This window comes from Hordeum vulgare, chromosome 7H (assembly GCF_904849725.1).
Source record: "Hordeum vulgare subsp. vulgare chromosome 7H, MorexV3_pseudomolecules_assembly, whole genome shotgun sequence".
Lineage (NCBI taxonomy): Eukaryota > Viridiplantae > Streptophyta > Magnoliopsida > Poales > Poaceae > Hordeum > Hordeum vulgare.
Window position 1 is genome coordinate 53,222,369 of NC_058524.1, and position 14,913 is coordinate 53,237,281.

General features: G+C 42.3%; 1 protein-coding gene across 1 annotated transcript; it reads left to right on the forward strand.

The window, feature by feature from the left end:
- The first annotated feature begins 9,142 nt into the window (after positions 1 to 9,142).
- Positions 9,143 to 13,713, forward strand: LOC123410558 (hydroxyproline O-galactosyltransferase HPGT3-like). The gene is made up of 12 exons (XM_045103499.1): positions 9,143 to 9,379; positions 9,458 to 9,521; positions 9,594 to 9,643; positions 9,728 to 9,927; positions 10,652 to 10,712; positions 10,861 to 10,933; positions 11,217 to 11,340; positions 11,443 to 11,530; positions 11,909 to 11,959; positions 12,556 to 12,627; positions 13,312 to 13,424; positions 13,527 to 13,713. The coding sequence occupies exons 1-12, from the start codon at positions 9,228 to 9,230 to the stop codon at positions 13,547 to 13,549; spliced, it is 1,071 nt and encodes a 356-aa protein (XP_044959434.1). The 5' UTR covers positions 9,143 to 9,227; the 3' UTR covers positions 13,550 to 13,713.
- Positions 13,714 to 14,913: the final 1,200 nt, after the last annotated feature.

A 14,913-nucleotide genomic window follows, 5' to 3' on the forward strand; every position in this document is an offset into this window, starting at 1 on the left:
TTGATTATTTTCAACTATACAACATATGTGGGTTTCTTTATATTTCTTCCAGTCACGAAGACATTATGCTTCTAGCGCTCAATATAAAGAGAGATAAACATCAACATTGAATTGCATGCATAATTCATTTTTTGTTAATATGGCATAATTTCCATCTTGTTGTAAGTGAGATTTGCTAAGGTTGAGGAAGGTCATTAGTTCTTGTAGTATGTAAGATTTGCTAAAGTTAAAAAAGGTCTTTATGATGGTAAAGTGAGACGACATACTTTTAAATAAACAAAAATGGTATGACAATGACACATGAAGAGAGTAGATGTGAAGGAGAAAGAGGCGCTGCGAGACAAAAATGTTTTGTCTTCTTGAAGGTGGCCATAGACCAGGCCATCTTACCATCGCCTCAGGCCAGGCTAGAAGATTGGTGGACGACTCGGCGCAAGAAAATTCACAAGTTGGAACGGAAGGGTTTTGATTTCTTTGTTATGCTCATCCGCTCGACACTGTGGAAGCAAAAAAACGAACACATGTTTGGCACATGCACCATATGAAATGTTTGGGGCACGACTGAACTCATTTTTGAGGAACTACGATTGTGGGCATTAGCAGGAGGGACATGCAGTGGCGAAGGTATAGGCCCACCCTGGATTTACAGATCAGCCATTATATCATAGCAAAATAGATAGAATAACCAAATAAAAATAGTTTTTATGAGTGTATGCACTATTGTCCCACCCTGGCCCAATGGGTTGGGTCCGTAACTTCGGACAGGAGTGCAACGGTATTGCGAGTAGTTGGCTAGATGGGTTCGGAGTGGAGTTGGAGTGAATCGCCGGCTTGTGATGATCTACCCTGTGTCATCTTTATACCTTCTATAAAGCTAAGGCCTGTTGTTGGTGTACTCTCGAAAAGAAATGTGCAGTTGAGGAGCCATACGACGATGAACACGACAACAACAAATGGATAAAATAGAAAATTAGTACAATTATTTGGGTTAGTGTGTTTTTTATATTCCGTGGCAATGCACGGATATTGAACTAGTCTTTACTATTAAAGGGGCCCACACCCCCTTCGATCGATAGGTATTTCCTCCCACCCTCGATAGGTATTCCATCCCACCCTCGTACGATAGGTATTCCCTCCCACCCTCATACGATAGGTATTCCCTTCCACCCGCGTGTAAAAACAACAGCTTGCCCCATACGACGTGGCCCAGAAACAAGCCCAGACTTCCTTCCATCATCGATCGATCAGAGAGAGAAAAATTGTCGCTACACATGCACACACGTTTTCATCTCTTTGCTCTGGGTGCTGCCTTCCTGCCATGACCATGTGGTGTTATAGGTTGCAGAGTTTTGAGTATGCATACGTTTAGATTCAGGTTTGGTTATATATAGCTTCGGGGAGGCTTGGTTATATATACGTTCACATTCAGGCTTGGTTTATCGCAAAAAGAAAATAAAAAATGAATGAAAAAAGATTCAGGCTTGGTTAATTTGCATATGATTAGACTCAGACTTTATTGGTACGCTTAGATTCACTCCCCCACCTCCATCTATATTCCTCACCTTTGGCACAAAGCAGCAAAGTTTATTTCTGTTACTGGTGTAGACGAGATCCATCTCCTGCGATGGGTCGCACCTCCTTTGCTCGTCTCCCCACCCAGACCTGGTATCTTATCGAATGCCGCCACCCCCAGCTCCATCGCTCTCAATCCGTTGCTCGCTGAGGGGGCATACAAACGACCCCCAGGTCACCGTCACCTGAGGCCTCTGGCCCCAGCCCCACCCTCTCTCCATTTGTTGCTCGCCGAGGGGCAGAACAAATGACCCCCACGTCACCCATCACCAGCTCTTCCTCCGTCCTCCACATGCCTCCCAATAGTCTGTGTTCCGCCCAAACGCCCTCCCGAGAAATCAGTTGCTGTTGCTGCTACCTCCAGCCTCATCCCACCCCATCTGGAGCGCCGCCTGGCTCCCCTACTCCTGCCGCCCCGCCCGCTCCTAACCAATCAAGTTAATTTTCCCTCTTTTTTATTTTCTTTACACAGTGCATAGCAATCAGAAGTTGTGTATGTGGCAATGATGAATCGATGATTGGGAGTCCGCGGCGATGACCGACGGGGTTCATGTACACCTTGGTCATGATGACATGTACTGTTGGTGATGACGAATGAGTACAACCTTCTGTTCGAAGTGTACGGAAACAGAAGGCGATCGTGTACTGTTGGGAACAGAAGGTTGTACTCATGAGCTTGATAATGGTTTCATTTTTTCTGTGTTAACAAAATCAACTAATCGTATTCTTTACAAGCTACATATGTAGTCACAATGCTATTTTTTGCATGAATTGGATTAATTATGAGTTATTTGACGTTTTCTGTGCCTACGGATTGTTCCTTGTTGGGTTGCAACCTCCATGGCAGATGATACGAGGTACATGTTATGTTCTTTTTCTCTCTATTTTGAACAATGGGCAGGTTTGAAAATAATGTTCTCTCAATCAAATATATTAGCATGAACATGAGGCCCAACCATAGCAATGGTTTGGATTTTTCATTGGTCATCATGAATTGAGATAGTCACTAGGCTCCCTTGCGTAGTTCCAAACAGTCAGAGTCCCCCTTGGGTACTCAATAATGTTTATGTTGCAATAGTTAGTCAAAACTAAACATGGATGTTACACACAAATAGGAATATATTTCATGTCTATTGGTTGCTTTTTTGGTAATGTATGTACGTAGATGTGAGAGGTAAACTTGTATGGACGAAAGGTGCATCTTATATTTGTTCATTTTGTTCGGCTAAAGGAAGGGGACATGAGGGGGATGATAGAAAGGAGTGTGAGAACAATTGTTGGTCGTTGCTTCTTGATCTGTCCGGGAGAGAAGTAAAAATAGAGAGGGAGAACGGGTATTTGCAGAAGTGCTGATCTAATCCTAATTTTTATGGGAGATAGGTGGGAGAGACATAAGCAATATAAAATCTTAGAAACACAATTCAGTTAGCACACGATTCCCACAGAACATTTGCTCCACCCTAATTTCACCGACATTTGCTTGACGATGTGAACACCACTTGAGCTTGTTGTCCTAGATTTTACACCGCCTTAGGTGTTCTACTACCTATGGAAAAGCCTGTCTATGAGCGAGGGAGAACAAGGGATGACGGTGGGTGTGAGGCGATAACATATGTTCATGGAATTAGAAAAAACCGCCAACACCGACATGATGTCAGTATGTGGTGTTTTGGTAAAAACAGTTATGGATGATAGTGATCTTATGTCATTAATGGATCGACATCACATTTACAAAGATGGTGCAAGGGACCCGACTTATATCTGATAAAATCCTTCTGTTTTTAGCATCAAACATCTTAGCATTATTCAGTTTGCATTGAGTACTATTCTTATAATGGTGCAAATGGTGATTGATCAACTATTTAGGCTGACCTCATGCATGGACCTCTTGCTGTTCTAGGGAAGTTTGGTTTAGCATTTTATTTTTCTCTAAAGAAGACCATGTAATCTTATTTTGATCTCTTTGTTTTGCGGTAATTGAATTTTGCATTTGTAACGTCTGTTCAAGCCTAATAGTCAACATATACTGTAAAAGTTTAGGATATATAACTTCCTGATACATGCATGAGCCCATACTGGTGGATGTGTATCTCTTCATGGTATACTAAATTGGCATGTTGACGGTTAATGCTTCATATTTTATATAGGTGATCCATTCACATGACTTCATCCTCTAAAATCTTGCAGCATCGTGTCCTCCTATTTAGTATGGCAATACTCTGCTTTGGAGTTGAATTCATGTAGCATGAAGTTTTGCCCATACAATAACTACCTAATAGACTTTGGTTTGCCACAAAATGAATTAATGAACTTTTGGTTATGGCTAACCGGGTGCTCTAAGCCTTTCATGAGTTTTGTGGCTTAAACAAATCTTGCACTATCTGACATGAGATCTTCTTCTAGACAAGGGATTCGACTATATTTTTGTTGTTCTCAGATAGATTTCATTTCTTTGGGCCAACCAGAGGAGCATGTCTGGTCTGAGTGGCAATTTTAGCATTACTAACTACAATTATTTGACTAGGTTCATAACAAGAAATCCTTACCTTCATAATGTGTAGTAACTATACACCAAAACCAATATGCAGAGCTATAATTTCAACACTACACGTGTTATGTACTGATTCATTTTTGACTTCGGTCTTCGCCTTTCTATTAGAAGTTACTACAATCCTGACTATGAATAAGCAACGATGTATTTAAACCTTACCCTTCAGTTTCTTATGTGTTGTGTGTAGCTTTCAACCCGCCAGTGCACAAATCTGCAAGTGCCTAACGCCATATGCTCCTATGGATACTGTTGAGCTATGAAGTTACCGGTACTGCACGAGTTTAGAAACAAAGTATTTTGACTATGTGAGTTTTACATCATGTATGTGTTGTGAGACTCAACATTAATTTTTGGGACCGGGTAGCAAGCATGGATGGCATACACACAATCTATTCCAAACATGTCTAGAGTAAGATCATGGACATGCGTATGGATTATGAAAAAATTTGTAAAGTGAAATTACTTTATGGAATATTCCCTTTTACGATTGGCGAACCTGGCTCTGAGGACATTCCTTAGGAAGGTATTTCCCCTATTAGGCTCGTTGCTTCACTTATTAAAGATCAGAGAAGCGAATGCCTCTCGTAATTGATTGAAAAGTGCTCGCCTCTAGGCACAAGGTTTGTTAACCTCCACCTTTAGCTCATATTATTATGCACCTTTAGCTCGTGGATTGGCTCTCCGGTTTCTATCGCGACCTATCAATATTGGAAAGTCCCCAACGTCCAAGCAAGACCCCATCCAAACCAAATCCACCACTCATTGGGCGAGGCCTTGCTTTCTATGAACACCCACCACTGAATGAGAAACTTAGCCTCCGACCCAACCAAGAGAGAAGATAGGGTCAAGCCGACGCAGCATGATGGATCAGCGAGGAAATGGGAACAACGGCTTAAGCCATTAGGTGTAGGCGCTTTCCAAAGGTGGAAGATTTACGCTCTTCCTATTTGACCCGAAACCGATCGATCTAGCCATGACCAGGTTGAGGACTGTGGAGCAAATTGAGATTTGTCGGCAATCCGGTTCATTTTCATTTTATCCAGGGTTTTGGCTCCTACCAACAATAACTATATGGCAACCACAAAATAACCCGTTCTATTGATCGTATGAATTGTGTACTTCGAGGATCTCAGGGCCGTTTTGCCAACCACCGACATGAACGAAATCGAATTTCATAGCGGGGAATTAGGATTTCATGAGGGAGGAAAAGGGGGTGGAGAGTCAGATTCCTTTAAGGAGAGAAATTCATTGGTTTAGCCGTTAGGCGGAGCTTATTTACATGCCGGTAGCGAAACAACCCAGGCATCTTAACGACGACACCCGGTACTCGGGATGTCCTGCTTGAAAAAGCAAGGAATTTCTCAGGCATTCAGACTATTAGGCAAGCGGTCAAGTAGGAGGGTGACCATAAAGAGGCTGTCTTACACCGCATCCAGGTGCTGCATCATTACCAATAAAATCAAGAAAAAACTCAACACGACTAGTGGATACAAATTAGAGTCACTTGAGGGTTTCTTCAAATTGTTGTAGTGTAGTATTGTGGTTTTTCAGTAAAGACCCTGGTCTAAGCATCATATCTTTTTCTTTTCACTTCCCCCACATCGTCCAGACATCAGAAATAGCTGCATTAGCAGCATCTCGCTATAACTCCCTTGGCAACCCTAGCACCAATATTACGAAGATATCAATACAGCAAGAGTCACGAGGCTCGATAATGACCAATGGGTTAGGATCTGAGGAAGCTTAGTTTGGATGGTGAGACCCACAACAAAATAAGGGGGTGGGGGAGACTAAAGAAGGAACAATTTTCTTGAATGCTATGCTAGGATCAGCAGCTTCCAATATTTCAAAAATGAGTCGGGCACGAAGAGGAAGATCGGGCGGGGAAAACAGAGTTTGAACAAGCGGCTTCTGGCGTGAGAGACCAACACTCTGACCAACTGCCTCGCCTAGATCCGAGGGTTCATACCCTGCTGTAGCAGAGATGTAAGTCGTGCAGAAATATGGGAAGGGTGAGTAGCATTTTCAAATGCCAGTTTAAGTGAGACAATTTCTGTCTGGCCCCAAAAGAACAAGCAAGGGACGAACGCACGGGAGCGAAATCCGTTGTGCCCACGCTCATACGTTTTCTTGCTGGGTAAATTTTAAAAAAGTTTTTGTGTTGTTGATTGCCAATATCTAGAGTCCTGTTGTGTCGATAGAGCTCGGAAAACTCCTCTTTTAGTGATGGATTCTAGTAGCCCTATGCCTTGATTGCACAAGAACTACTCCACTTCTATATTGGAAAACACTGTGTTTGAGCTTCGCAGGATGAAGGAGTGAGTAATTACCATTAGGTTCCAGTGACCCAAGATGCGAGTGCAAGTGCATATCAAATTATGAGTTATCTCTTGCTTAACTTAGAAATGGGTAGGAGAACGAATCTTCTTCCATCAGACCAGGTTATTTATGATCGGAGAAAAGTAAGGGGCGTGCTTGATGTGTCACTAGGGAACCCGTAGGAAGGGGAGACGACCGACGCATGGCTTTCTCTAACGAAGCTAATGCGGAATTAAAGACCTTAAACGGAAAGACACACGAGGTGGCGAAAAATGGAAAAAAGAGAAAGAGCTTACAAACTTCTCTAAACCCACTAGCCATCGAGAAGCAAATTTGTGAGATGATGAACAAGGGCATTATCCGTCGTAGCACGAGCCCCTTCGCTTCTCCAGTGCTCTTGGTTCGTAAGAAGGATGGATCCTGACGCTTTTGAAATATCCTATGCCAATCGCGGGTGTTCTATGTCCGTTCTGCTTGCCGGATGTTGATAAAAACAAAGCAGCGACGGGGTACCCGCGAATCCACTATGCAATAGACCACTCGGGTAGTGTTGCCATAGGCGACACGCAGAGCCCGCACTGTCAGATGGGAGAGCGCCAACAACCTTTGGACGATGTAAGGAACGGGGGACCTTGAAGGATCAGGAAGAGAAACATCCGAGCCACTATCAGACTCGTCATCGTCGGAGCCAGCGTTGTCAGGCGCCTGAATAGCATGGATCAGTCCATCATTGCCCACAGCTTCACTTCACTTCAGTCCAGCTCAGCATACTAGGGAGACCACAGGGAATGTGAGAGTACTGTAAATTTCCTCATCCAACTCCCCATTAAGGAAAACCATCTGCCCATCTGGTGAACGAGAAGACCGTGCGAGGCAACCCATGATAGTAGTACTCGAATGGTGGTAAATCTAGCCATAGGTGAGCTTTGATTTCGTAGTTCAAGAGGATGGCGGGGGCAACCTCTCTACATCCATGGGCAAGTAGGCCAGCCAACTAAGTCTTCAAATGAAGAACTGATGACTCCTCAACAAAAATGGATGGAATTGGACCGAAAAAGCCATTCAGCCAAGAAATTTATACTCAAAATCATTCCTTTCAGAATTCTTTTCTTTCTTGAAGCGTCGGACTTCTACCTGAACAATTTCAGTACATATGGCGCAAGACGATTCCACATATATATCGAGGTCAGAATGGGATCGGGTGTTTTCATGCCTCACCACTTGTTTGTTGCCTTGTTCGACCGACACACAAGGTACCCCCTCTTTTTCTCTTTGCGAACCTACGTTGAGCTTGGGATAACGCATCTTTTTTTGATGGGAGGGTACTCCGAGTAGTGGGTACCTCGTAGGACCTAGACCCGCCTACTCAGGTCTTATATGGATACACAGGAAGGGGTGCTCCTAGGTGTATGTAGGGGGTGTGTTTGTTCGCGAGAATGGATTTAAATGTAGGCTACTTGCCAAGTCTTGTCTATATTAACCTTCATTTGACATGTTGTATTATATGATATGAAAATGATGCATATAATTTGCCGTTAATCATTTTGCAATAGTTGTGGTTATGTAAATGAAAATATATTCTATGTTTATAATTTTACTACAGTTTTTTTGGCTGCACTTACATTTGTGCAATAGAGTGGGGGTGGTGGAGGCGAGCGGTGAATAGTTGGAGTGGTGAATAGTTGGAGCAATGGAGAAGGAAGTGCTGCATTTTATAGTTACTATCCTGACAATTTATTTATATAGGCAATGTCGAGCGAAGTGATGACATATCATGGATGGAGTTGTAGAAAAAGTACTTGTTGACAATAATTATAGGGTTGCCTCCTAGATTATCCTTCATTCAACATGTTGCATTATATGATGTGAAAATTATAACATAGAATTTGAATTTAACATCATTTTGCAATAGTGGTGGTACTGCAAATAAAACTAAAATCTATGTTTAAAATTTTACTACATGGATTTTTTCTTTGCAGTTATATTTGTGCAATAGAGAGTGGGGGTGGGTAGTTGGAGCCATCGTGAGAAGCGATGACACATCATAGATGGAGTTGCGGAGAACTTTCATCTACATGCAAAGGTGAGGAAAGAAGGAGAATGCACATGGATACATAGTTTCTGCTCCCTAGCTAAAAATGAAAGAAAAAAAGGAAATAAATTCAAACAAAACTTAATTTGTTTTGTAAATAACATTGACAAAAGTTTTAAGTGCGTGTAAAAATTCGGCATGGAATAACATTCCTATAAGGCATGGCAGAAAAAATCGACACTCCGAAAATACACGCACCTAAAATTTTTGTTGATATTGTTGACAAACAAAATTTAGTTCTTTTATTTATTTATTTTAATTTTACTGTTCACTAAGCTCATTTGAGCTCCTGAGCAAAAGAGCACTTTCGTCAACCTGACGGGGTTATAGAAAGAGCTAGGTATCATAATGGTCGCCGGAGAAGAAGAATGTGATATTCCGTAGCAACGCACGGGCATTCAACTAGTGAGGTCTAATCACGCTAAACTCGGACAAAAATGTCAAAACATTTATTCTGGTCTAATAATCGGGTCCAAAATGTCAAAACAAAGGACTCTGGTCTAATCGGGCCGGTCGCACAGAAAAAGCAGGCCCAGCTCGACTCTCGTCCTCTGCCTCTACGGCCCATTATGATAAGTGGCCCTTGAGTTTTATCTATTTCAATTTCTCCTCCATCGGCTGAGCACACGGACAGGCGCAGTGTGCTTTTCAGGCAGGTGGGGTCGGGCGGAGCCGTCGGAGGAGATCGCCGCCATGGAGACGCTGGCCAGCGCCATGCGGCGCGACAACCGCCGCTTCAAGCCCCCATCCTCCTCCTCCTCCTCCTCCGCCGCCGCCTCCGCCGGCAGGGTCCCCCTCGTCATGGCCTTCCTCGCCTGCCTCGCCTGGGTGTACGTCGCCGGCCGGTACGCTCGCGCCCTCCCGCTCCTCCCCAGATCTCCCCTCCGCCCAGCAGCTCTGACCCCCCCTCGATTCGTCCGCAGGCTATGGCAGGACGCGCAGACCCGGGCCATCCTCTCCGGCCTCCTCGAGAAGAACACCGGCAATGTGCGGATCTCTCCTCCCCCTCCCCCTCTCGTTTTTTCTCGTTTTTTCCCTGACGGCGGCGCTTAATCGCAGCTCCCCAAGGAGATCTCGGTGGACGACAAGCTGAGGGACCTCGGATGCACGTAATTTCACGCTTCTCCACTGAGGATTTCTGGTATGGGTTCTTCTTCTGGTTTGCTGATTCGAAATGGGTTGTTTGGTGGCAGTGGGATTGGGAGGAAGATCGCCGAGGCGGAGATGGACATTGCCAAGGCGAAGAGCGAGGGGTACTTGTGGGGGAATGGGACTGGCGGTACTGGTACCGAGGGTTCTGACAGGAAGAAGATCCTTGCGGTCATTGGAGTTTACACTGGCTTCGGCTCCCGGCTCAAGAGGAACACCTTCCGTGGCTCCTGGATGCCCAGAGGTTTGCTCTTCTTGTTCTTTTTGTAGTATTACTCTTCTACTGACAAAATAAACCCACCCCTGATAACGCTGACCAGTTGAAAACAGAACACTGACTAGCTGAAGAGGATAACTGTGATCGGAACTACACAGATTTGGCACAGCAGATTGATAGGATTTGGTAAATGACCCAGCTTATATTTTACCGTAATGTAACCAAATTGCCGAACATAAACTAAACTAGGGCTCTTCTTGTTCATTTTGTAGTACTACTCTTCTCACTCACAAAATAAACCCAACCCTGATAACGCTGACCAGTTGAAAACAGAACACAGAACACTGACAATCTGTGATGGGAAGTTCAGTTATTTGAAACAGCAGCTTATATTTTTCATAATGTAAACAAAATTGATGAACATAAACTAAACTAGGGCTCTAATTTAGTTTTTGGCTTTCTAATTATAATTGCTGAACATAAACCAGGATCCCATTCACTCATAGGATAACAGTGATCACACTGACTAGTTGAAGAGAACAACTGTGACTGGAACTGCACTTCTTTGAGACCGTAGGTTGATGGCAGTTGCCAAATGAATGGACTTCTATTTTCTGGAATGTAACTAAAATTGATGAACGCAAACTACGGCTACTTAATTTTGGCTTTCCAATTCTAATTGCTGAACATAAATCAGGATCCCCTTCACTCATAGGATAATTCTGTTCTTCTACCTCACTTTAAATTTCAGGTGATGCTTTAAAGAAGCTTGAGGAAAAGGGTGTGGTTATTCGTTTTGTTATTGGCCGGAGGTTTTGTTCACCAACCATACCTTTGCTTTCTGCTAAGATCTTTGTTAGAATCCATCCATTTCATTCTCGTTTTTTCTGTTTATATTAAATTAGAATCCCCCCTTTTGTGCATGTCCTCTCGCTGAAATTTACTTTTTGGATACTGCAGTCCTAACCGAGGTGATAGCTTGGACCGTAATATTAATGAAGAAAGCAGAAAGACAAACGATTTCTTGATTCTGGTAAGGCTTGGTTAATAGCTTAATATCTAATATATAATAGCTCTTCTCAATATACCCTCAGAACTTCACTATTTGTGGTACGACGTGCATAAGAATTTTACCTTGATAGCATGGAAGACTACATTGCATACTCGAGAATCATTTCTATTTCATGCATTGATGATCCTGCAGCAACAATAAAATTCATATAGCTTGAGAGGATCACTAAAGCATTTTTGTCATGTTCATTTGTCAAACCTTGAAATTAATGCACCTTGTTCTAAGCCGATCAATGACCATTCAGGAAAGTCACGAGGAAGCTGCAGAGGAATTACCTAAAAAAGTTAAGTTTTTCTTCAGTGCAGCAATAGAAGCTTGGGATGCAGAGTTCTATATCAAAGTTGACGATAATATTAATCTTGACTTGGGTAATTTGGGTTTCAGTTTTTGTCTGTAAAACTGTTTTTCCCTATTTCCGATCAATTGATCTCAGCTTCTTTTTTCCCTGTCACCTTGCTATTGTCCATTAGCTGGGTTAATTGAGATGCTTGCTGGCCGTCGAGGTAGCCATGGGTTGTACATGGGCTGCATGAAATCAGGAGCTGTCGTTAGTGAAGAGTAAGTGCTTTCCTACCTATTATCATCATCATTTTTTTGTATTCAGACAACACAGATGGCATGTATTTAACTCCAACTAGAGCATCTAGTGGAAGCAGCTTCTACTTTTGGGGGTTAATTCAGGATTGATCCTTCCATGCTGACACCCTTCCTATGTTGTGGACACAGTGGAGCGCATTGAGCTGTAATCAAGGGACAGCTAGTAACAATAGTCCATAGGTGCTCCTATTACATTATTTGAAAAAAAGTGTGTAGTTCATTCGTAATTGCACCGTCTTCATGCTTACATCTGAGCGATATTGTAGTTTGAATGCGGCCTTCATTTGTGCTTTTGTTAATCAATCAGTAAGAAAGTATTGATGTCAATTTCAATTTCAGGGAGCAACAATGGTATGAACCTGAATGGTGGAAATTTGGAGATTCAAGGACGTAAGTAGCCTGGCATGTTCATATGTGTCTAATCAGCTCTTTTGTGTGCAGTTCATGCATATGGTTCTTGCCATTTGGAGATTAGCCTAGTTGCGCCTTAGTACCATAATGTTAGATGATTGTTAATAACTTGTGCCTAATGTCAGTGTTGAAACTTGGTGTGTGAATGTTGGTCAGAAAAATCTGACTTCATTTTATCCCTGAGGATCTGGATGACTGGGTGTAATGTGCATACAGACCTGAAGCATTTCAACCGGCTGAAATAATGGCTAGATGAAATAGTGCTATTTTTTTTACTGTGTTATGGCCTTCTGGGACTAGGTCTCGCTGATCTTGTGGATTCTATTCTGCCACGTGTTTAAACTGAATAGACCTGTAACAAACATTAAGTTGCAGTTCATTCTGGGTCATGTGCTTGTAAGTTGTAATTGCCGAGATTCAGTTATATGCTTGTTATTTTTAGTAATTGGACATGCTTAGCCTTTAAATTCCTTTCCGCCTGATGCAATGACCTTCTTTAAATGGTTCATCTGGGTCATGTGGAGTATGTTCATTCTATAGTTCTTGCTTTTCATTGCTTGATTTTTAATTCTCAGGTATTTTCGCCATGCTTCTGGTTCTTTATTTATCCTCTCAAACAATTTGGCTCGCTACATCAACATAAACAGGTAATTGGTGTGTATTTTATTTATATTTAGTCCTACGCTGAACCATTTTTATCAACACCAACCATGTTGCTCTTTTAGAATTTTTGGTTCATTTGATTGAACAAGATAGGGTCAGAGGGTACCTATGGGCCATCAATTTGCATCCATGGCTCAGAGCAATGGCAGTGTGTGTCGTCTCCTGAGATTTTTAATTTGCTCAATGTTGTATACATTAGCAGGATCAGCAATTTGAATGTCGTAATTAGGTCAAGTCTTTCTTGGTCGATCAAAAGCTCAATTGGTTTTCTTGGTTGATCAGAAGCTCAGTTACTTTTCTTGGTTACTTTATTCTCACATATGTAATTTCCTTAGGACATGCCCATGTGCACGTTTTAATCCATCATTTTGATATATTTAGCTTTTAATGAAATAATCATTTATCGCACTGACTATAGGCATTTGAGAAGAACTCATTTGTTGACATGCTATTACTGGCTAACTGACACATATAAAACAATATCTTTTAATATACTAAAATTTTATTTGGCATTCCATTCTTAAAAGTTGTGTGATAGATGCTACTAGCAATTGCTACGTGCTTAAAGGCCAAAACCTATCATTTTTGGGTCTTTGTACTTGCACAAACCAGGGTTCCTACTTTCAAGCTTCGATATGGCTAACTCTTTTCTTGTTCTCCATATGCAGTGCATCGCTGCAAAGCTATGCGCATGACGACATATCGGTTGGTTCATGGATGATGGGGCTTAATGCCACTTACGTTGATGACGATCGTCTGTGTTGCCTCAGTTCAGTACAAGGTAGAAGTTTATTGTTAATATGTTTTTCTTTTTCTTAGGGAAATTAGGACATGTTTTTTTGTTTGTTTGTTACTAACGTTGTATCTGTGTTATGTCTTCCAGAGAAAGTATGTTCCATCGGATGAGCGGAAGGACCAGCTGCCCCCCTTCTGATGGTGGCGTCCTGATGAAGAGGTGTTTTTGTACATTAGCCATTTTGTACACACCTATAGCAGGCAGCCTATGTGAATGAATGAATGAAATATATGAAGAAACTACTGTGAGATGAAAACATTCTTTTGCGGCTTTATGCTACCAGCATACTTCATTCACAGTTGACACAAAGTGTAGAAGAACAACCTGACCCGACTGTATAAGCATTTCTGTTTTCATAGACACCGCCATAGTCCATGGACTTCTTCAGGTTAACACTCCATCTTCTTTGCTGCCATGGACGAATTCCCCGAATTCCATGCAAACTACGGAGTAGTGAACAAAACGTCCATCTCTTTGTTGTGGACATTGTAAATCTTGCACGAAAACTGGATCCACAGGGTCTGTGCTTCACCATATATCTCGTCGACATAAATCCGCTTGGTCATCTCTGATCTGAATCCTTTCTCCGAGAATATTGGTACATGGGCATCCATGGGGTGCAGACCACATGCTACTTGGAGGTTAAATATGTGGTTGGCCATCTTCAAAAATCCAATATCCTGAAACTTGACCTTGCGCGGGTTAAAAATCCAAGCACGTGCTCCTGCCATCCTTGGAAATGTTGTAGAATTTATCGATGCACATCAGTCCCTGTCACTTTATCTCCAGAGTCGATCACGTTAAGTAGTACAGTTCAGATCACAACCCGATTCCAACTACCTTTGCTTCTGCGACCGGTGTGCACAGATGCGTCAGGATCATGCCACCCAAAGAGCAGAGCTCCACACAATCCTCTGGACCGAGCTCCACACAATCCTCTGGACCAGATCAACCACTACTCGTCTAACTGATCGTACCGATGCGGCGATATGGGTCACATCAGCCTATATGTATAACCTTTCTTTGAGCAAATTTGAGAGAGGTTAAGTTGGGACACCGAGTTTCTAAGCCCGAGCTCGTATGCATCCGTATGAAAAGTAAATCCGAAAAAGTAGCAATCTTTTTTTTTTTTGTGATAAACATTGATCAAGTGACATGTTTAGATGAAAATCGTCCGATTTGCTTGTAGTTTGTCTGGTTTGTTCAAATCTGATTTGAATGTATGCGGGCATGGTTGGATCGCTCATTCCCGTATCACTTTCCGCGGACGGATAACGTTTCTGTTTTAGGGGCCAGCTGCCCTGAAGGAGGCTTTAAATATCCCCATAGGTGTAGTAATTTCACACCTAAACTTGATAGTCTTATACTCTAGAACCTCTCAAAATCATTTTTCGATTCATAAACTCTAACATTGTCTACCAAGTTTTGTAGATATTTAATTTTACAAAAACTTGTGTGGATATTTAAGAACATA